This window comes from Gigantopelta aegis, chromosome 15 (assembly GCF_016097555.1).
Source record: "Gigantopelta aegis isolate Gae_Host chromosome 15, Gae_host_genome, whole genome shotgun sequence".
Classification (NCBI taxonomy): Eukaryota; Metazoa; Mollusca; class Gastropoda; order Neomphalida; family Peltospiridae; genus Gigantopelta; species Gigantopelta aegis.
In genome coordinates this window covers 11,312,553-11,337,089 of record NC_054713.1, presented here as the reverse complement: position 1 = coordinate 11,337,089, position 24,537 = coordinate 11,312,553, and the positions used below count along the sequence as shown (strand labels likewise).

At 41.7% G+C, this 24,537-nt stretch overlaps 1 protein-coding gene across 4 annotated transcripts in view; it reads left to right on the top strand.

Annotated features, from left to right (window-relative positions):
• The window catches only part of LOC121390601 (sodium/myo-inositol cotransporter-like), a 63,630-nt gene that overhangs the window by 3,289 nt on the left and 35,804 nt on the right, over positions 1–24,537 (top strand). For 2 of the 4 annotated variants that reach the window (XM_041522457.1, XM_041522458.1), the window contains exons 2-3: positions 14,000–14,108; positions 22,912–22,983. In XM_041522457.1, the coding sequence (XP_041378391.1) occupies positions 14,028–14,108; positions 22,912–22,983 (153 nt within the window). In that variant the 5' untranslated portion in view covers positions 14,000–14,027. Of the gene's footprint in view, positions 1–10,982; positions 11,100–13,999; positions 14,109–22,911; positions 22,984–23,864; positions 23,894–24,537 lie in introns of those variants that run through there. The other 2 variants (XM_041522459.1, XM_041522460.1) reach the window with 2 other exon arrangements.

Below are 24,537 nucleotides of genomic sequence, written 5' to 3'. Positions count from 1 at the left end.
TTGATAATTATGACTCGTAGTCATCACAAGAAACCCGCTACATTTTCCCATTAGCAGCAAGGGATCTTTTAATTTTCTATGCACTTTCACACAGACAGGAGAGCACATACCACGGTCTTTGAACAACTAGAATGAGACAAAAAACCCAGTCAGTTGAATTGAACCACCGAGGTAGGTGTAAACAACTTGTACCGACCAGTGATCCATAACTGGTTCAACAAAGGCCATAATTTGTGCTATCCTGCCTGTGGGAAGCGCAAATAAAAGATCCTTGCTGCTAATCGGAAAGAGTAGCCCATGTAGTGGCGACAGCGGGTTTCCTCTCAAAATCTGTCTGGTCCTTAACCATATGTCTGACGCCATATAACCGTAAATAAAATGTGTTGAGTGCGTCGTTAAATAAAACATTTCTTTCTTTCTTTCAGTAGCCGATAATTAATAAATCAATGTGCTCTAGTGGTGACATCAAACAAAATAAACTTTTTAGTCAGCTATGCCATTGTAAATTCGGAGAGACATTCGAACTGGGGGCTACATACACATAATAATAGCAGTATATTTTCTAATACGGTATTTTAAAATTGGAGTAGCTTCATATGTAAGTGAACATGCATGTTTGCTATGTTTTTATTACCAGATGCAGATCGGGGGGGGGGGGGGGAGGCAGAGGCCCGCCCCCCTAAATTTTACGACAGTTATAATTTTATTATATATTAATTTTCATTTTTTTACGATCCCCCTCCAAACCACCCCCAAAGTTCCATTGGTATTCCGCTTTATGTCATTGCCTCCCCCCCCCCCCGAATGGATTTTCTGGATCCGCCACTGATTACATACCCATTTAATCGTACTATAGTACTAAAGAACATTCTGACCCTGCAATAAAATTATTCAGGTTCACGTGGTATAATAATCTTGCGCACTATAAATTTGTGCAGTAAACAACATGGGGGAAAACAACTGACACGCAGTTCTGTATATAGATAATAATACATGAGTGGCCGTTAGATACCATTTATCTTACAGCGAGTTATTTTAAAATGTATCTAACGAGCAAATGCGAGTTTGATATGTTTTTAAACAACGAATTGTGAGATAAATGGTATCTAACGGACACGAATGTATTGTTATGTTTCTTACATATCCTCAAAAACCAGGTCTAGTAGCGCTTGCCTCATTCACGGTAGGTCTAGGATCGACCCCCGTCAGTGTTTCCGTCCAGCCATTGCACGCGACTAGTATATCAAAGGCCGTGATATGTGCTATCATGTCTGTGAGAAACTACATATAATATTATAAAAGACCCCAGGCTGCTAATGGAAAACATGTAGCGTTTCCTCCAAGACTTTCTGATATCATTGCCAAAATGTCTGACATTCAACAACCGATGATTAATATATCAATGTGCTCTAGTGGTGTCGTTAAAACAATTTTACAAGAAAAAAGAAAGAAAAACCCCCAATGAAAATTAAATAATGAAGGAAACAAAGAAAGAAAAAAAACCCATAAAAAGAAAGATAAAGCTGTATGCCCCCTATCACTAGGATCGATTTCCGTCGGTGGGCCCATTGAGCTATTTCTCGTTCCAGCCAGTTCTCCACAACTGGTGTAACAAAGGTCGTGGTATGTACTATCCTATCTGTGGGATGGTGCATATAAAATACCCCTTGCTGCTAATCGAAAAGAGTAGTCCATGAGGTGGCGACAGCAGGTTTCCTCTCTCAATATATGTGTGGTCCTTAACCATTTGTCCGACGCTATATAACCGTAAATAAAATGTGTTGAGTGTGCGTCGTTAAATAAAACATTTCCTTCCTTCCTTATCCATATTATGTCCGACGCCATATAACCGTAAATAAAATGTGTTGAGTGCGTCGTTTAAAACATTTCCATCCTTCCTTGCCCCCTGTCAACATTCTCCTGTACTCGTCCTAGATTTCGTGTTTGGGCACACTACCATGTGTACAAACATATTCTACTATTTGACCCAGGTCAGTGTCAAAGGGGAAACAAGTATTGTCATAACACATTCACACCACGGTATATATCATGACTTATCTTATCGCCAACTAAGAGACTACCTTATACCAATAGATATTTACTTGTGCACTTGGCTACAGATTTTCGAAGCTGTCTTAGCGTAAAACGGTCGTAAGCTGTGACATGACAACATCGCTTGCCTACGACCTAGGGGAGATAAGGAAGGTGGAAATTTCCACTCTTCCATCGGAAAAATAGTTTCGTCAGTTTAACATCATTAACAGCAGGCTTTGTAAGGTTGTGAATTCAGGGCCCCACCCCTGACACTATCATAACATTATTTCTGGGGCAATAAACTATTTATTATTTAAAAAAAAGATAAATAAAAATAAAATAATAATAATAACAGCAGGTGCGGATCAAAGAGACGGGGTGCCAAGGGGTGCATGTATCACACTGTTTCGCCGACGTCAATAAATGGCTGTTCAAACACACCTTACATGCCCGGCGGTCCCCCCCCCCCCCCCCCCCGCCTTTTATAAACCCCTGGATCAGCGCTTGAACTGTCTTTCGTTTAACTGACACCACCATCAGAGGGGGTAACCGCATGCGGGTAACTGTAGTTACTCGCATCCAATATGGCTGACGACGCACATGATGAGTATTAATCAATGTGAATTTCCGTATTTCTAAGCATTACATTCACATTTTAATAGAGCGTATCAGCAGTTGGTTTAGTATGAATATATTTTGAATCGATGCTCTAAGGATACATTGTAAGTTGTGTAATTCGGCTGATAATGAAATCAGAATGTTAGGCATGATGAAGGTAACTTCGAAGCGATGATGTAGGTAACTCTCTAGTCGGCTTCAGATGGGATGTGGGTATCTGACAAAAGGGATGCAGGTAATTGCAACGATGAGCGTAACTGTAGTTGTCTCTTCATAATGATCCCCATGTTCGTCTAGAAACAATTAGTAAAAAAACATTTTGCTTATGTTTTCCCCTTCATTTTCTTTTTCAGATTATTACATGTACTATTTGTGCGATACATTCTCCGCCCGAGTTAAAGGGACATTCCCGACTTTGCTGCATTGTAAGATGTTTCCGACTAATACAATATTTCTACGATTAAATTTACATATTAAATATATTTTCTTGTTTAGAATATCAGTGTCTGTATATTCAATGTGTTTCTGGTCCTCTCAATATTTGTAAGAAGCCCAATAGGAAATAAAATGAAATTTAACCTAGTACAAATATTAGAACGATCAGAAACACGTTTAATATATAGCCACTAATATTTTATGCAGAAAAATATATTTGATATTTAATTACAGTCGTCAAAAAGACTGTTAGTCGATAACATCTTAAACATTGCAGCAAACTCAGGAATGTCCCTTTAATACTATTTTGACACACACCATCAAAATGCACACTGGGTCCATTCAAATATTACGTAACGCTCAAGGGGGTGGGTGGATGTAGGTCCAAATGTTATGTGGCGTTAGAGGGGGTGGGTGGGTGTATTTAACAGCACTGTTTTAACTGTTTTATTACTCTCTTTTTTTCTTCTTCATAAACGCTCTGTCATGGCGACACTGTTTAACGTAGGCCTAGTTAGTTTCAACTAGACATATACACACAATAAGGATTATAAATCGAGTACCAATCCGTACCTGCGTTTTCCCAAATTGCAAAACAGTACGTCAAAATTACATTACACCCATCGCTGACTTGTTTGTGAATGGAAGTGTGTGTGTGTGTGGGGGGGGGGGGGGGGGGGGGGGTCTAAACGGTACGTAATATTTGGGGGGCGTATGGTCTAGCGTTACGGAGCGTTACATAGAGAAGACTAACCAAGTTCCGTGTGAGACCGTTTATATTACGAGTTTATTTTTAATCGTACATCACGATCGAAAGTGAGTGATGTACGATTAAAAACACACGAGTTGTAATATAAACGGTCTCACACGGGAACGAGTATAATATTTCATTTATTACACCTTATATCAATGAACAAAAATGACGTCATGTTGTGGCTACTTCATTTAGCTATTTATTAATGAAACTTTGCATTCCTACGCCACACATCTATCAATGACGTTTACACAAGCAATATTATAAACATATTCAAGGCTAAACTAAATTATTAAAATATATATTTTGTTAAATTATGCTGCTAACATTAATTATATACAGCAAGTATTTTTCCCGAGTTAAAAATATGAATCGAAAGAACCATGTCACATGATGCCATGTGCATACTTTTCGCATAACATCTATGCGGAGTTGTACCGTGTGACACCTCTACTCACGGGGCGGGACGTAGCCCAGTGGTACAGCGCCCGCTCGATGCGCGGTCGGTCTGGGATCGATCCCCGTCGGTGGGCCCACTGGTCTATTTCTCGTTTCAGCTAGTGCACCACGACTGGTATATCAAAGGCCGTGGTATGTACTACTCTGTCTGTGGGATGATGCATATAAAAGATCCCTTACTGCTAATCAGAAAGAGTAGCCCACGAAGTGGCGACAGCAGGTTTTCTCTCTCAATATATGTGTTGTCCTTAACCATATGTCTGACGCCATATAACCGTAAAAAGGCTAAACTCTGAGTGAGTGCTCCGCAGGGCTCAATGGGTAGGTGTAAGCCACTTGCACCGACCAGTGCTATCATCCCTTGCTGCTAATCGGAAAGAGTAGCCCATGTAGTGGTGACAGCGGGTTTCCTCTCAAAATCTGTGTGGTCCTTAACCATATGTCTGACGCCATATAACCGTAAATAAAATGTGTTGAGAGCGTCGTTAAATAAAACATTTCTTTCTTTCTTTCGATGTTCAACAACAAAATACATAACTGAATGGAAAGCGTGTGTGCGTGCGTGATTCGGTAAATATAGGGAGTATATTTTAATTTTAATTTTGGTATAATCTGACTTTAAATTTTCGTTTGGGGTAATTGTCCTTTCATCTTTCAGAGATTGGGTAATATGTCGGACTATTTCAGTCTTGAAAGTTAATGCAAGAAGACTATAAAGACATAAAGCTACATTATAGTATTACAGAATAGAGTATGACATTACCGTCGAGTCATTTCGTCTTATATTCATATTAAAGTAATCAATCACCCAATTTTGAATTATTTGTGACTTGAACGGCATTCTACATCGAATAGTTACCCTCGTCCGTTATCCAATTCCCAAATACTATTTTTTTAAAACGTATGCTTCAAAAATGCATATTTTATATATTTCATGAAGTCTCTGTATATGGACATCTAAAAAATGCCCGTTAAGAATGGAAATTCACATTGATTAATACTCATCATTTGCGTCCTCCGCCATATTGGATACGAGTAACTACAGTTACCCGCATGCGGTTATCCCCTGTGACCATCCAAACTATTGATATTTTAATAATTTGGTAATTCTGACAATTTTCAGAGAAACCCACTACATTTCATTTGAACTTATTTACGTGCTTATAATCCAATTAAGGTTCAAGCACGCTGTCCTGGGCACACTCTCACACACACACTCTCTCACACACACACACACACACACACACACACACACACACACACACACACACACACACACACACCCCTCAGCTATCCGAGTTGTCTGTCCAGGACAGTGGGTTAGTGGTTAGTGAGAAAGAAGAGGGTGTAGTGGTCGTACACCTACCCACTGAGTCGTTAAAACTCGCTCTGGGTGGGAGCCGGTACCGGGCTGCGAACTATGTACCTACCAGCCTTATGTCCGATGGCTTAACCACTGCGCCACCGAGGCTGGTGAAACCCACTACATTTTTCCATAAGTAAGTAAGAGTGTTTAACGTGCACATTCAGAACAAGCTGTTGTAGTGCACGCCTGTCCTGGGCACAGGTGCCAGACTCTGCCGGCTCCTCCGTCGAGGACAGGAAAGAGTTGTACCCAGGTCAGATCAGGTCATAGGGCTTTACGTGCACATTCAGAACAAGCTGTTGTAGTGCACGCCTGTCCTAGGCACAGGTGCCGGCCTCGGCCGGCTCCTCCGTCCAGGACAGGAACGGGGTGGGGTGGGTGGGTGGGAAGTCCGCCTGCACTGGCAGGTGCAAAAGAGCACCAGCAGTCCGACCGTAGCTGGTATCATGCGGAGGGTGGTATTGTGCTATGGAATTTGGAATGTCCCGTTGGATTAAGCCAAAGAGAATGGGTGCGCATTTTTGATGAAGGAAGTTAGGCGCAATTTTGAATGGTCAGCCAGTTTCATTTCATTTCAACTTATTTTCGTGTTTATATCCAATTAAGGTTCAAGCAATTGTTAGTAGGTTAGTGGTTAGTGAGAGAGAAGAGGGTGCAGTGGCCTTTCACCTGCTCACTGATCCCTTAAGAACGCGCTCTGGGTTAGAGCCGGTACCAGGCTGCGAACCCTGTACCTACCAGCCTGTAGTCCGATGGCTTAACCACTGCTCCAACGAGGCTGGTCAGCCAAAAGGTAAAGATGGAGAGAAATTAGTAAGCCGAGAGTAGCTCGTTATTTTTCCATTAGTATCAAGGACTCTTTATATGCACTTTCCCATAGACATGGCAACACATATCACAGCTTTTGATATACCAGCATGGCTTTAGATCGCACCAAAGCTGAGCCCAGTATAAGTATGCCTAAAATAAGCAAGCCCGAAATAAGTAAATTAATTATAAGATTCGCGGGAGTGACTCGTTTAGAATGTTTTTTTATCCCTCGCTCTCCCTCGGGAATAACACAATTCTAACAACTCGTTTCATAGATCCCTTATGGCACACCGCCTCATACAATAATATAGGAAGGAAGGAAGAAAGCGGTACTGGAGACTGCTGCAGGAGCAGTACCAGAAGACGCGCCAGGGGCAGAACAGGAGGGACCAAGTTCGGCTGTTCCTCTGCTGCCGGTGGCGGACCAGTATTCTCTACTGTTCCTTACAGAACCAGAGGAGACATCAGCACACCACGTCATCTGTGTGGATGATCCTGCTAGTCCTACAGCATCACCGCCGTCCATTCCACGGACGTAGACAACGGAGGCGACGACAACCTCAAGCATGCGGCGTCCCGGTGCAACACCACCTCGCCCAGTCTACTTCTCCGGAATTCCATCTTCGTAAGCCAAGGTATCTTTTTGTACAGAATAATGCATTAAAATGGCATGGGACGATACCGAAATCCAGACATCTTTGACAACCAAGTATCGTGGCAACATTCTGGGAGTCGTAGAAAAACATCTTTAAGCTCTTGGTACAACCCAACATCATAAAGACGATACGGTTGACATGCATGGATACCAGCTACCATGGACACGCTCTATTCAGAAGATATTAACCATCATGTTGGGTGAGGAAGAAGGCAAGCTCTCCGGACCTGCCGCACCCCCCCCCCCCCCCCACTCCCTAGCCTTGGTAAGACGGGCATGGATACCAGCTACCATGGACACGCTCTATTCAGAAGATATTAACCATCATGTTGGGTGAGGAAGAAGGCAAGATCTCCGGACCTGCCGCCCCCCCCCCCCACTCCCTAGCCTTGGTAAGACGGGCATGGATACCAGCTACCATGGACACGCTCTATTCAGAAGATATTAACCATCATGTTGGGTGAGGAAGAAGGCAAGATCTCCGGACCTGCCGTCCTACCCCCCTCCCCCGCCCCTCCCTAGCCTTGGTAAGACGGGCATGGATACCAGCTACCATGGACACGCTCTATTCAGAAGATATTAACCATCATGTTGGGTAAGGAAGAAGGCAAGATCTCCGGACCTGCCGTCCTCCCCCCCCCCCGCCCCCCACTCCCTAGCCTTGGTAAGACGGGCATGGATACCAGCTACCATGGACACGCTCTATTCAGAAGATATTAACCATCATGTTGGGTGAGGAAGAAGGCAAGATCTCCGGACCTGCCGTCCTAGCCCCCTCCCCCGCCCCTCCCTAGCCTTGGTAAGACGGGCATGGATACCAGCTACCATGGACACGCTCTATTCAGAAGATATTAACCATCATGTTGGGTAAGGAAGAAGGCAAGATCTCCGGACCTGCCGTCCTCCCCCCCCCCCGCCCCCCACTCCCTAGCCTTGGTAAGACGGGCATGGATACCAGCTACCATGGACACGCTCTATTCAGAAGATATTAACCATCATGTTGGGTGAGGAAGAAGGCAAGCTCTCCGGACCTGCCGTCCTACCCCCCCCCCCCCCCCCCCCCACTCCCTAGCCTTGGTAAGACGGGCATGGATACCAGCTACCATGGACACGCTCTATTCAGAAGATATTAACCATCATGTTGGGTAAGGAAGAAGGCAAGCTCTCCGGACCTGCCGTCCTACCCCCCTCCCCCGCCCCCCACTCCCTAGCCTTGGTAAGACGGGCATGGATACCAGCTACCATGGACACGCTCTATTCAGAAGATATTAACCATCATGTTGGGTAAGGAAGACTGCAAGATCTTCATCGACGGATCTCCGGGCCTGCCGTCCTACCTCCCCAACCCCAGAAAGTCAGGTAACTACCATGAATAGGCGCACCATCCAGAATATTCTGACTGTCATAATAGGTGAAGAAGACTAAGATCTTCATCGACGGGTCTCCGGACCTGTTGTCCTACCTCCCCAACCCCAGGAAGACATTCTCACAGACAGCTGCCACGGACAGGCGCACCACCCAGAAGATACTGATGGGCGAGAAGCAAAGAAGACTCTAAGATCTTCGTCGTCGGATCTCCGGGCCTGCCGTCCTACCTCCCCAACATAAGTAAGACAGACATGGATACCAGCTACCATGGGCAGGCGTACTACCCAGAAGATACTGACTACTATGATGATGGGCGAGGAAGACTGACCTCTTCATCAACGGATCTCCGGGCCTGTCGTCCTAGTTCTCCAACCTCAATACGACTGGCGTGGATACCAGCTACCATGGACATGCGCACCATCCAGAAGATAAGACCATCATGATGGGTCAGGAAGACTCTAAGAGCTTCTGACCTGCTGGGGGTGGGACGTAGCCCAGTGGTAAAGCGCTCGCTCGATGCGCGGTCGGTCTGGGATCGATCCCCGTCGGTGGGTCCATTGGGCTATTTCTCGTTCCACCCAGTGCACGACGACTGGTATATCAAATGCCGTGGTATGTACGTGGGATGGTGCATATAAAAGATCCCTTGCTGCTAATCAAAAAGAGTAGCCCATGAAGTGGCGACAGCGGGTTCCCTCTCTCAGTCTGTGTGGTCCTTAACCATATGTCTGAGGCCATATAACCGTAAATAAAATGTGTTGAGTGCGTCGTTAAATAAAACATTTCTTTCTTTCTTTCTGACCTGCCGTTTTACCTCCCCAACCTCAGGAAGTCATCGTCTTCAACTCCGTAGTCAACAGCGTTTCGTCTTCTGCCTTTTCCTCAGAGGGCCGGAACGTAGCGCTGGCTTGATGCGCGGTCGGTTTGGGATCGATCCCCGTCGGTGGGCCCATTGGACTATATCTCGTTCCAGCCAGTGCATATTAATCATTAACACACATACTACAGGGGGGAAAAAACCCGTCGTATTTAACTGGAACGTTGTTGAAGGGATGTGTGTGTGTGAGGTTTCTCTCTGTAGTGTGTGTATTTGTGGTTAATAAGTGAAATATTTGTTATTGGCGAACTCAAAAATGATCAATGTAATGACATTTAACGTCAAACATAAGGTTATTGTTGTAATAGAGCGGAAATCTTTGCCTTCCCGTAGGTAAGCAGAAATTCCGTCTTTTCGCTGTATAGAGTTATCTCTGGCTGAGAGACCGATAATAACCGTCCAGGTGTCTGTCTAACTCTCGAACGGCAGAGTACTCAGGCTAAGCCGTGGCCAGTTATTTCGACTCCTGATGTCACAAAAGAGCAAACGTAGGCTGTAACTACGACGGGTGGTAAAGCGCTCCCTTGATGCACGGTCGGTGTGGGATCGATCCCCGTCGGTGGGCCCGTTGGGCTATTTCTCGCTCCAGCCAGTGCACCACACCTGGTATATCAAAGGCCGTGGTATGTGCTATCCTGTCTGTGGGATGGTGCATATCTTGCTACTAATGGGAAAATGTAGAGGGTTTTCCTCTCTAAGACATGTCAGAATTACCAAATGTTTGACATCCAATAAGCCGATGATTAATAAATCAGTGTGCTCTAGTGGTGTGGTTAAACAAAACAAACAGCGATTGACGTTGGCTAACGTTCGATAAATATGTGACTGGTCCCCTACGTGGTCATTTGTTTTAACGCGAAGCGCATAAAGTATATATACAGTATAGCGCACGTCTTTTTGCTCGGTCTGGCTGCATTCAGCCAAGATGTCGTCACTGTTTTGCCATTCATCCATGCGTGTATAGATCTACCATCACAGTTGTCTATGTATAAATAAATCAACGGGATTCTGTGTTTAATGTGTTGCAGCACTTTTCTGGCTATTTATAGCCCTACCCACGTGACCGAGGGAGCAATAGCTAGGTTACTGAATGGCTGTGTCGATGAATTAGTTACGGTACGGTTCAAGGTCGTCTAAATCCGGGAGTGCGTAGACCAGTCTATCGAACGTATTTCCATTCGGTCTGGCTGAACTCGACCCAGAGTCCAGATTTCGAGGTCGAGGTTACTCGCTTGTTAGACTGGTTTTTGCGCCCTAACATTTTAAGTTGCGTTGTATCCAAATAAACGGTCATTGACTTGCTGGGGCGCGTTGTACAAAACTCGGTACTAAAAGAGAGCAGTCATTAAATAACAATCCACTATCGATAATGTTGTAGGCTACAGACCAGACTTTTTTTTCTTCTTTTTTTTCTTCTTTTTTGCGATGCGAATGGGATTTTTCCCAGAGCAACGTGTCCTTGCCCTTGGTCTTAAATTCATTCAGTATTATTTTTTGCTTATTTGTGTGACAGAGTATGCAGAGTTGTTGCCTACACGTGTTACCATATGATATATGGGTTTTTGTTTCTTTTGTTTTGTTTATTATAATTTATCCTACATGATTCACACACGTACAAAAGAGAATGAAATAACAGACTAATATCAATAAAAGGTTTAGTAGCAAAAAAGAATAACGAAAATATATCTCTGTGGAGCAGATAACATTCTTCATTCTTAGTACAGTGAGTATTACTGTTTTACCTTCTTTTTTTGGGGGGTGGGGGTGGGGGGGGGTGGGTGGGCAGTGACATGAGGTGGAATGCCAAGGGAACTTTGGGGAAGGTTTGAAGGGGGAACGTAACAAAGAAAAGAAAATTAATATATAATAAAATTATAACTATCGCAAAATTTAATGGGGGCGGGCCCTGCCCCCACTAGATCCTCCTCTGGGAATGCATAACCAATTTTTCTTTGCATACCTATCTCCACCAAATTGATAATTAAATGTAAAAAAAAAAGTATTCTAGGACTGAGCAGACCCATAGGAATCTGGGGTGGGGCACATTTGTGAGGACAGAAAGAAAGAAAGAAATGTTTTATTTAACGATGCACTCAACACATTTTATTTACGGTTATATGGTGTCAGACATATGATTAAGGACCACACAGATTTTGAGAGGAAACCCGCTGTTGCCACATAGGCTACTCTTTTACGACAGGCAGCAAGGGATATTTTATTTGCGCTTCCTACAGGCAGGATAGCACAAACCATGGCCTTTGTTGAACCAGTTATGGATCACTGGTCAGTGCTAGTGGTTTACACCTACCCATTGAGCCTTGCGGAGCACTCACTCAGGGTTTGGAGTTGGTATCTGGATTAAAAAACCCATGCCTCGACTAGGATCCGAACCCAGTACCTACCAGCCTGTAGACCGATGGCTAACCACGACGCCACCGAGGCCAGTCTTGTGGGGACAGAACCAGAAATGTTTTTTGCCCTATTCACTATAAATAAAGATAAAACTATGACTTGTTCCAAAGCAACTACAGGTTGTGCATTCAGTGTAGTTTGCACATGTAGGGTAAATCTTAATATATACCGACTGATATATCAAAGGCTGTGGTATGTGCTGTCATATCTGTGGGAAGGTGCATATAAAAGATCCCTTGCTACTAATGGAAAAAAAATGTAATGGGTTTCCTGTCTAAGACACTTTTCAAAATTATCAAATGTTTGACATCCAATAGCCAATGATTAATAAATCAATGTGCTCCATTGGTGTTGTTAAACAAAACAAACTTTTACTAATTGAAATGAGTAGCTCATGAAGTGGCGACAGTAGGTTTCCTCTCTCAATATCTGTGTGGTCCATAACCATATGTCTGCCGTATAATATAAATAAAATGTGTTGAGTGCATCGTTAAATAAAACATTTCCTTCCTTATCATATACTCTCAGGGTGATTTACCCACTTTTTAAAGAGTTATGGCCCTTGAATTTAAGAAATACAAAAACATTGTGGGCCTGGTAGGGGACATGTTTTCAGCAGTACTCTCAGTTCAATGCTTATTTGATTTATATTAAAGTTGCATTCACTGGTTACCATATTATAACATCATGTACAAATGTGAAATACAAGCTCAAATGCACTTTTAAAAATGTCGTGTGTGTTCGCTATGAACGGATATCGTCAAACGTATATGCTTGATTTGTCGCCTGTGCCGCCATAGCTCGGCAAAGCACAAACGACAGCCTGTTGTCAGTTTCAGTTAACATGTGTGTTTGCCAATTTCAAATTGTAGGGTTTATCTCAAAAAATTAAAAGAGAAATCTTGCGTTGTACGGTACTAGTCTTTCGTTAAAACTGGTTTGATCTTGACAACGTATTATCGACAGTCGTACCTTCCTATTTCAGAATTGATATTTTATAAAGTGTTAGTAGAACTTTCAAAGTTTAGTTTGTATACTAGTAACACATTAAGCATGTATATGTTTTAAAAATAAAATATACTAAAGTAGACAATGAACGTTTTCACTTCTTACTTTTACGTGTTAAAATCGACAAATTCAAATAAATATTATTTTGTTTGGAAAGAGTAAAGTTAGGAGTGGGTGGGGTTGTTTAACGACATCAAAGATAAAATATATTGATTTAATAAATATCCGACCCCATACAACCGTAAATAAAATGTGTTGAGTGCGTCGTTAAATAAAACATATCCTATCCTTCATTCCATCTGCTGTTGGATGTCTAACATTTGGTAATTTTGACATATAATCTTAGAGAGGAATCGGGTGCATGTGCAGGGGGAGGGTATTGGAGGTTAAACAAAATTAAAATGTATTTTTTGGGGGAGCATGGCCCCATATAAACTATGCTCAACACAGTCTATAACCCCAACCCCGCTGAAATCCCTGCACACGCACCTTGGAAACCCACTACATTTTTTTTTTAGCAAGGGATCGTTTATATGTACCATCCCACAGACAGGATATTACATACCATGGTCTTTCATATACCCGCCGATGGGGATCGATCCTAGACTGACTGCGCATTTCAAAAAAACACCTTTTTAGGTCTAAGTAATGAATAAAAATAACATATAGTCTTGAAAAATGTTAAGTAAATCAAACTCAGTACCCTCTTCCTCTACCCCTAGAGCGTTACATAATTAGTAACACCCCCTTACATGTAACGCGTGTGCCAACAGCTGGCCACTGTGAAAATTTCAAGGCAAATCCCCCACCCACCGACCCCTGGAAAGGCGTTGTACCATACCTCTATGGATATAAATATGTTTTGGAGATACATGTATGAGACAACCCCTCAATCAAGACAGTTAAATTTGTAAAAAAAATGCGAAATCGCATGTGATCTTTTGTTGGGGAATTCTATACTTGTGATAAGCCAATGAAAACCGAAATCGGTACGAGCCCGTCAAAAATGTCGCATTTAAAAATACTGGCTTTGTTTTTGACCTGGATAAGCCAGCGTAGTGAAACCAATGCGGAGTGCGGCGTCATATATGCACCAAACGTAATAATAATTGGATTTTCTGTTCTATATGCTTAAATAATAAAAATATTCTGGATACTGCCGCTTTAATTTACTAAATGTATATATTTGTTTTCTATTTGCAGATATCTGAGCCGATCATACATTTGAGAAATGGCGGGTTCGCGACTTTCAGCCGAGGATTTAGGCGTGGTGGCAGCATACTTCGTCGTCATCATTGGTGTCGGCATCTTTGTAAGTTTCAACAGGATCTACAGGGCTTCTAGAATTTTTTATAAAATCCACTAACCATGGGGTCAGTGATTTAAAAAATATACTAACCATCATTAAAAATTCACTAGCCCTACTTTTCTTTAAGTTAATACAATTTTACTAAATAATAGCAATAATCAGATATGTCCCCTAAAGGGGGAGATATAGCTTAAAACACTAGCATTAGAGGGTTGGGGTGGGCTATTCATATTTACAAAATAGATGTAACTGCAACTGTTTTTTCACTAGCTGTCGGGCATGGCAATATTAGTTCTTTACTAGCCCAACATTGAATATCACTAGTCATGGGAGTGGGGCTACCATAATCTAGAAGCACTAGATCTAGCTCAGTTGGTAGAGAGATCACATGAGGTGCGTGGGTCGAAGGATCGAATCACTGTGGTGGACCCAGAAACCTGGTCTTGTGGATTTGTCGAACATTGCTAACATAAGGTTAATTCTTCAAGGCTTGATCAACAGAAAGAGAGAGATCTAGAGAGAGAGAGAGAGATCTAAGAGGGAGGGAGGGAGAGAGAGAGAGAGAGAGAGAGAGAGAGAGAGAGAGAGAGAGAGAGAGAGAGAGAGAGACGCACACACACACACACACAGATGGAGAGAGAGAGAGAGAGAGAGATACTGAGAAAGAGAGAGATATTGAGAGAGGGAAGGGAGGGAGGGAACTCCTATTAAAGCAGCAAGTGATCTTTTATACACACTTTCCCATGGACAGGACATCTTATATATATACCACTGCCTTTCAAGTATTATGATCCTGGACGGAGGAGCCGGCCAAGGCCGGCTCTTGTGCCCACGACAGGTGTGCGCTACAACAGCTTGTTCTGAATGTGCACATAAAACCCTATGACATGACATGACATAAGTATTATGAGGTACTGTTTGGGATGAACTGGCCTTGGTGGTATCGTGGTTAGGCCATCAGACACAAGGCTGGTAGGTAAATGGTTCGCAGCCAGGTACCGGCTCCCACCCAGAGCGAGTTTTAACAACTCAATGGGTAGGTGTAAGATCACTACACCCTCTTCTCTCTCACTAACCACTAACACAAGGCTGGTAGGTACAGGGTTTGCAGCCCGGTACCGTCTCCCACCCAGAGCGAGTTTTAACGAATCAATGGGTAGGTGTACGAGCACTACACCTGTTTCTCTCAGTAACAGCTAACTCACTGTCCTGGACAGACAGCTCAGATAGCTGATGTGTGTGTCCAGGACAGTGTGCTTGAACCTTAATTGGATATAAGCACGGAAATTAGAGAGAGAGAGAGAGAGATTGGGATGAAAAACAACTCACTGTTTTGAGCTCTATCCAGCCATTTAATGTTTGCATTGGTGTAACAAGTGTAAGTGTGTGTGTGTGGGGGGGGGGGGGGGGGGATAGGGAAAGTTCTACCTCCCAGTTCACAAGACAACACATTGCCCACCTTCCCTTTTGGAAGGCAGATTAATAAAATTAAAATTACTGGTCATTCAAGTTCAGACTCCTATAGTAGACCCAATGTCAAGACATACTTTTATGTGTGTGTGTATGCATACATCGTGGGTTTTTGTTTGATTAGCTTGTCATAAGAATCTGGGATAGTCCATTGTGTCAACAAAGTTTTGTGTGTAACTGTTGTTTTAGTATCAAATTTTATTTACCGTTACCTGGTTCCTTCACACTAAAACGCAAACTGGTTTTAGAAACTCATAAAGTTGTAGTCCTTGGTTTCAACTCGTGAAAATAGAAGGAAGGAAGGAAAGAAAGGAATGTTTTTATTTAACAATGCACTCAACACATTTTATTTAGTGTTATATAGCGTCAGACATATGGTTAAGGACCACACAGATATTGAGAGAGGAAACCCGCTGTCGCCACTTCATGGGCTACTCTTTTCAGTTAGCAGCAAGGGATCTTTTATATGCACCATCCCACAGACAGGAGAGTATAAACCATGGTCTTTGGTACACCAGTTGTGGAGCACTGGCTGGAATATTGTAAAAAAATGGATGCGGAAGTTTAGTTAATCTACAAACCTGCAACACATTTGGATAAAGTTACAACAGAGTAAAACTAGTCTGTGATGTTGAAATGAGGGAAATGACCTTAACAATAGATTAGAGTTTGTCTCCATAACTGTTACTTCTCAGAGGTATGGTGTAAAAAAGAGAAAAAAATGCATGTCGGATATCTGTTTTATTCTGTTCAGGCTGAATGGGAAATTCCGCTCGGCAGAGCCTCGTGGAATTTCCCATTCTTACTTCACAGGATAAAGCAGATATCTGACTTCATTAACTAGTTATTCTCTATATTATAATTAATGCGAAGTATAGTATTTTCCCTAGAAATTTGGCAAGGGATGGTAGACTCTCTTTTTTAATTAAAGACAAAAAATTAATAGTAATAAAAATAAATGTGCTAGCCATGGCGCTGATTAAGGCAAGATGGCGCTAGACTATTGAGACATGGTACCGCACCATACTAAAATAAGCTAGTGAAAACACCAACACAGGGCTCAAACTTAAAAATTGGTCTCCCACAGCAAAATTACCATGGGTGAAACAGCCCACCAATGGCAATTTTGAGCCTGCTTATGGCAATTGTTTAAAAAATGACATTTGCAGCAAATAAACATGATTGAAAGGTTATTTTGCAGTATGTAGACATATTTGAAATGTGGAAATGTTAAATACTGGTACATGATTTACACCAGGTGTATACATTTTGCCACAGTTAAGGAACTTTTAACAAAAGTGCTGTCGGTGATGCTCTTTACCTTTCTTCAGTTTATATCTCAACGATAGCAATTGCTGTCTGTGCCGTCATTAAGTTCGATTCTTACTACAATAATTCATGTGGTGAATAACTATGTTTTAAATTTAACTGTTGCAAAATTGCAAACTCAGTTTGTTAATTAAAATACTTTTGGAGTGTCATTGTAGTTCAGAACAGTAGAACATGTGTTACTTTTAGATTACTCACTGATTATGTAGATATAATTCACGTAACTGCAAGAGAGCACAAGCAGTCTGACCAGGGTCGGTAGTGGCCATGATTCATCCGTCCATCCATCCGTCCATCCATCCATCTATCCGTCCATCCATCCATCCATCCACCCATCCATCCATCCATCCATCAAATACACCCATACCCACCCATCCATCCATCCATCTGTCCATCCATCCATCCATCCATCTACCATCCATCCATCCATCCATTCGTCCATCCGTCCGTCCTTCCATTCATATATCCATCCATTTATTCATTATACCATCATTCCATCCATCTGTCCATCCATTTATTTTTTCATCCATCCTTCCGTCATTCCATCCATCCATTCGTCCATCCATCTGTCCTTCCATCCATACATCCATACATTTATTCATTATACCATCCTTCCTTCCATCCATCCATCTATCCATCCATCCATTTATTTTTCCAACCATCCTTCTGTCATTTCATCTATCTGTCCGTCCATCCATCCATTTATTCATCCATCCATCCATCCATCCATCCATCCATCCATCCATCCATCCATCTATCCATTCTTCTGTCATTCCATCCATCCATCAGTCCGTCAGTCTGTCAATCCATGATTAAATGTATGGTATACACAGGTTATCCGATTAGACAGATGTCTAATCAAAGCTGTTTTCTCTTGAGACAGTGCAAGTTAAAGTTTGTTTTGTTGTAACCGATACATATAGCTTACCATGGGCCTAATTCACAAAGCGATCTTAGCCCTAAGATCGCTGTAACTGCACAGCTAACATATGCACTTAGCCCTAAGATCGCTGTAACTGCACAGCTAACATATGCACTTAGCCCTAAGATCGCTGTAACTGCACAGCTAACATATGCACTTGGCCCTAAGATCGCTGTAACTGCACAGCTAACATATGCACTTAGCCCTAAGATCGCTGTAACTGCACAGCTAACATATGCACTTAGCGCTAAGATCGCTGTAACTGCACAGCTAACATATGCACTTAGCGCTAAGATCGCTGTAACTGCACAGCTAACATATGCACTTAGTGCTAAGATCGCTGTAACTGCACAGCTAACATATGCACTTAGTGCTAAGATCGCTTTGTGGAACAGGGCCCATGTGCCTAATTGACAAAGATCTCTTAGGCTCTGTTAGACAACAAAGCATCCTCTTTGCAAGTCTTTTAGCATTGCACTGTGATATTGCAAAGTTGTGCGAGTTTAGTGGATGAGGCCTCAGGTCATTAATTTAAATGTTAACCTTTTGTCCCCGTCATGGAGGCTTGCCTTTCAAACAGAAACATAATACGATTTTCAATATGTACATTTGTCTCACTGAATGGTTCACTTAATCATGTATAATTGAAAATTGAAACACACACATCACAATTTGTCAAACTCACAAAATGATGTCACATAGCTGAGTTAGCATTTACGTATTTCATTGTTAAATTTGCAATAAAATGGTATTTTTTATGGATTTAAATTTTTTTATTTTGTAATGTGCTCACCTGATGTGCAGTCTTCCTGCGATCAATCCCCATCGGTGGACCGATTGGGCTATTTCTTGTTCCAGCCAGTGCACCACAACTGGTATATTAAAGGTTGTGGTACATGTATGTGCTATGCTGTCTGTCGGATGGTGCATATATATATATATATATATATATATATATATATGGGAAAATGTAGCATCCTATAGCTGATGATTAATAATCAATATGCTCTAGTGGTGTTGTTAAACAAAACAAAGTTTAACTTTTTTAGTTTTTTACAATTTTATAAATAAAACTTTGGCATTAGACAAATTTGTGTTTTTTTTACAAACATCGAAGTAAGTCATTCAGGTTTCTAGGAGGTTAAAGTTTTTTTAATGATACCACTAGAGCACATTGATTTATTAATCATCGGCTACTGGATGCCAAACGTTTGTTTCTAACCTAGTCTTAGATAGGAAACCCGCTTCATTTTTCCATGAGTAGAAAGGGATATTTTATATGCACAATCCCACAGACAGGATAGCACATACCACAACCTTTGATATACCAGCCGTGGTGGACTGACTTGAACGAGCAATAGCCTAATGGGTCCACCAATGGGCATAGACCCTAGACCGAGAGTGCATCAGGCTTTACCACTGAGCTAAATCTGACACCATCAGGTTACCACTTGTCAAGAAAGAAAGTTTGTGCTTATATCCAATTACACACACTTCAGCTTTCTGATATGTCTGTCCAGGATGGTAGGTTAGTGGTTGTTAGTGGTTAGTGAGGGAGAAGTCAGTGTAGTGGTCTTACACATACCCAGTTGTTAAACTCGCTCTCGGTGGGAGCCGGTACTGGGAGACGAACCCAGTACATTACCAACCTAATCTGATGGCTTAACCACTACACCATCAGGGCACGGAACTATACTTATTTCGAAACCTGTTTATAACCACAAAGCCATCATAGATCAGCTGTCCAGTTATTATATACAGCATTCCTGCTAACTGGGGGCAGCCATTTTTGTTTCTTTTTCATCTCGTCCAGTACTCATCATTTCATTTACCCATCATTTCATTTCAAATTATTTTCGTGCTTATATCCAATTAAGGTTCAAGCACGCTGTCCTGGGCACACACCTTGGCTATCTGGGCTGTCTGTCCAGGACAGTGGGTTAGATGTTGGTGGTTAGTGAGAGAGAAGAGGGTGTAGTGTTCTTACACCTACCCATTGAGTCGTTAAAACTCGATCTGGGTGGGAGCAGGTACCGGGCTGCGAACTCTGTACCTACCAGCCTTATTGTCCGATGGCTTAAGTTAACCAGGACACCACCTAGGCTGAGTTAATCTTGCCAGTATATGCACAGTTCATTTTTTTTTTGTCCTGGTCATGGCGATGTGCCTTTCAATAGAAACCTGATCCTGTTTTCAATATGTGCACTGGTCTCATTGTATGGTTCACTGACTGCAGACTCCCATAAACTCACAGCATTGTTGACATAATATCATTGTTAAAATCAGCCCTTTAAAGGCAGGGCCCTTATACTCACAACAATAAATTATGGAACACCAAGGTTGGTTGTTTCCTATGGTGTCTATTGTGTAAAAGGGGTGTGGGACATAGCCCAGTGGTAAAGCATTCGCTTGATGAGTGGTCAGTCTGGGATCGATGGGCCCATTGGGCTATTTCTCGCTCCAGCCAGTGCACTACGACTGGTATATCAAAGGCCGTGGTATGTGCTATCCTATCTATGGGATGGTGCATATAAAAGATCCCTTGCTGCTAATTGAAAAGAGTAGTCCATTAAGTGGCGACAGTGGGTTTCCTTTCTCAATATCTGTGTGGTCCTTAACCATAAATCCGACGCCATATAACCGTAAATAAAATGTGTTGAGTGCATTGTTAAATAAAACATTTCCTTTCTTCTATTGTATTAAAGGGACCGTCCTGAGTTGTAACCATTGTAAAATGTTTGTGACTAATAAAATCTTTTAAAGAGGAAGTATAAAGTCAAATATGATCCTTATGTGTTGGAAAGGAAGGAAATATTTTATTTAACTCACTGTTGCCACTTCATGGGCTACACTTTTCGATTAGCAGCAAGGGATCTTTTATATGCACCATCCCACAGACAGGATAGTACATATCACGACCTTTATTACACCAGTTGTGGAGCACTGGCTGGAACGAGAAATAGCCCAATGGGCCCACTGATGGGGGATTGATCCCAGACCGACCACGCATCAGGCGAACACTTTACCACTGAGTGTTGGAAAGGTGCATACCCGGACCACCAACACACACTGACACTTTTAAAAATGAAAAACATGTAATTTTAGAAACCCATGATTATTCTTGCTAACTGAGGTCAGCCATTTTGTTTCTTTTTTGTCACGTCTGGTACTCTAGCTTGGAAGGAAGTGACGTTAGCTCCTATGTACCAACTCCTGTTTGCACAATGTAAACAAATGCAGTAATTTACAACAAGGTACTTCGCTTTGATCAACCTGACTTGTAAAATAATATAAATGACTTGATAATATAATAAACTATTTAACTAAATATATTTCAGTTTGCATTAACAAAACAAAATGGGATTATAGTAGTTTTCTATCTAAAAAAAGAGAAGCATACTATTAGGCCTATTCGAACAAACATTACCACACACGATACCCAAGTGATAATTTTCTTTTCTTTGGGACTACGTAATTGGTCTGTTCTGTGATTTTAGATGGGACAGTCTACTTAATCAACAGTATTATATAATTATTTACAGTATAATAAACCCTGGCAAAGGGCAGGATTTAGCTCAGTTGATTGAGTGCTCGCATGAGGTGCTTGCGTCGCAGGATCGAACCACCTTGGTTGATCCATTCAGCTAATAGGTTTTTTTCTTCTTATTCCAACCAGTGCACCACAACTGGACAAAGGCTGTGGTATGTGTTTTCCTGTCTGTGGGAAAGTACATATTTTAAAAGATCTCTTACTGCATTAGAAAAAATGTAGCAGGTTTCCTTTCTAAGACTATATGTCAAAATAGCCGGGGGTGGGATGTAGCCCAGTGATAAAGTGCTCGCTTGATGCACGGTCGGTTTGGGATCGATCCCCGTCAGTGGGCCTATTGGGCTATTTCTCGTTCCAGCCAGTGCTCCACAACTGGTACATCAAAGGCCATGGTATGTACTACCCTGTCTTTGGGATGGTGCATATAAAAGATCCCTTGCTGCTAATCGAAAAGAGTGGCCCATGAAGTAGCAACAGCGGGTTTCCTCTCTCAATATCTGTGTGGTCCTTAACCATATGTCTGTCGCCATATAACCGTAAATAAAATGTGTTGAGTACGTCGTTAAATAAAACATTCCTTTTCCAATAGCCGATGATTAATTAATCAATGTGCTCCAGTGGTGTTGTTAAACAAAACAAACTCTTTTTTTTGAAAATAATAAATACTTCTTGCTCTCTTACTGGAACATTGTAATTTCTATGACTAATTCCTGACATGACATGTTAATTGTTATGTAATAACCATATTAAAGGGACATACTCTAGTTTTTAAACACTAAGGCATATTTGTTAGTATTCGAGCTGTTTTTGATAACTGAAATCATACTTTACTTTACTTTACTTATTTTATTGTTTAGATTATTAATTTCCGTACATTCAAAGTGTTTTTGGTCATCCTGGTTTGTTTTTAATATCACAAAATGCATTTCTCATATTTTAAAAAATGCACGTGCGTCTGAGAAGTAACAATTATGGAGTAGAGTTTTAGTCTATTTTTAGAAGATATTTCACCATTTCAAAGTCACAGACTCATGCTTCACTCAGTTGTAACTTTAGCTAAATGTGTTACAGGTCTGCCTGTCTGTCTGTCTGTCTGTCTGTCTGTCGGACTGTCCGTCCATCCATCTGCCCATTCATCCATTTGTCCGTTCATCCGTCCTTACGTCTGTACGTCCATCTGTCCATCTGTTCATCCATTTGTCCGTTCATCCGTCCTTACGTCTGTACGTCCATCCGTCCATCCGTTCATCCATTTGTCTGTTTGTCTGTTCGTCCGTTGGTCCATCTGTCTCTGTCTGTTTGTCCTGACATTTTTTTCACGTCTCAAGATACTGAACTGAAATTTTGTATATAGCTTCTAGTATATCATATACTACTACAGATCAAGTTTTACTTTCATGGTGACCTACTCATTATTCACAGAGTTATGGCCCTTGAATTTAGGAGATACGAAAATGTATTGGGTCTGGTAGGGGACATGTATTTGCTTTAGCAGTACTCTCAAAATGCTTGTTTTTTCTTCTCTTTTTTTCTAGGCAATGTATCGAGCTAACAAAGGGACAGTGAGTGGATATTTCCTTGCGGGACGGTCGATGTGGTTTCTGCCTGTAAGTGTCTGCGATATTAGTGTCACTTGAAGGTTACTGGTAATTAACTTTATGATATTTCCTTGCGGGACGGTCGATGTGGTTTCTGCCTGTAAGTGTCTGCGATATCAGTGTCACTTGAAGGTTACTGGTAATTAACTTTATGATATTTCCTTGCGGGACGGTCGATGTGGTTTCTGCCTGTAAGTGTCTGCGATATCAGTGTCACTTGAAGGTTACTGGTAATTAACTTTATGATATTTCCTTGCGGGACGGTCGATGTGGTTTCTGCCTGTAAGTGTCTGCGATATCAGTGTCACTTGAAGGTTACTGGTAATTAACTTTATGATATTTCCTTGCGGGACGGTCGATGTGGTTTCTGCCTGTAAGTGTCTGCGATATCAGTGTCACTTGAAGGTTACTGGTAATTAACTTTATGATATTTCCTTGCGGGACGGTCGATGTGGTTTTTGCCTGTAAGTGTCTGTGATATCAGTGTCACTTGAAGGTTACTGGTAATTAACTTTATGATATTTCCTTGCGGGACGGTCGATGTGGTTTTTGCCTGTAAGTGTCTGCGATATCAGTGTCACTTGAAGGTTACTGGTAATTAACTTTATGATATTTCCTTGCGGGACGGTCGATGTGGTTTCTGCCTGTAAGTGTCTGCGATATCAGTGTCACTTGAAGGTTACTGGTAATTAACTTTATGATATTTCCTTGCGGGATGGTCGATGTGGTTTCTGCCTGTAAGTGTCTGCGATATCAGTGTCACTTGAAGGTTACTTGTAATTAACTTTATGATATTTCCTTGCGGGACGGTCGATGTGGTTTCTGCCTGTAAGTGTCTGCGATATCAGTGTCACTTGAAGGTTACTGGTAATTAACTTTATGACATTTCCTTGCGGGACGGTCGATGTGGTTTCTGCCTGTAAGTGTCTGCGATATCAGTGTCACTTGAAGGTTACTGGTAATTAACGTTATAATAAAGTAACGTTAAAACCAGTTTTAGCCAAAAAAAACCAGGAGATTATATGTATGTTTTCATTTCCATTAAAGACTATTTCAATTTTACACAAATTATTGAAAATCCTGCATTAAAATTGCTTTTGTTCTGAAAGGAACTTTGACCATGAGTTACCTCCCTTGAACTCCATTTTCAAGTCTCTGCACTGCAGGGGTGCAGATATTGAAAACATTTCACTAGCCAGCCGGACTAGTACCAACTAAAATTTACTAGTCCGTCAGAATTGGTACTAATCTGCCAGAACTCGATTGACAAATCATTTCATTCAAATAGATTTACAAAAATTTAAATTAAGTGACATCCCACAAGTATTTAACAGACCAATCTATTCATAACTGGAAACATAATTTGAATGTAAAGAATCCATTTTTAAGTAGTATTGACCTTTGACTGACTCTGTTTCCTGACTGTCATGCTTACGCAGTTGATTATTTGGAAAAAACAGATCACCCGTCCATCAGAATTTTTACTCGCATTAGTGGTGCCGTTAACCAAAACAAACTTCAACTGTTTAATTTTCAAGGCTTTGAAACATATGACTAAGGTGT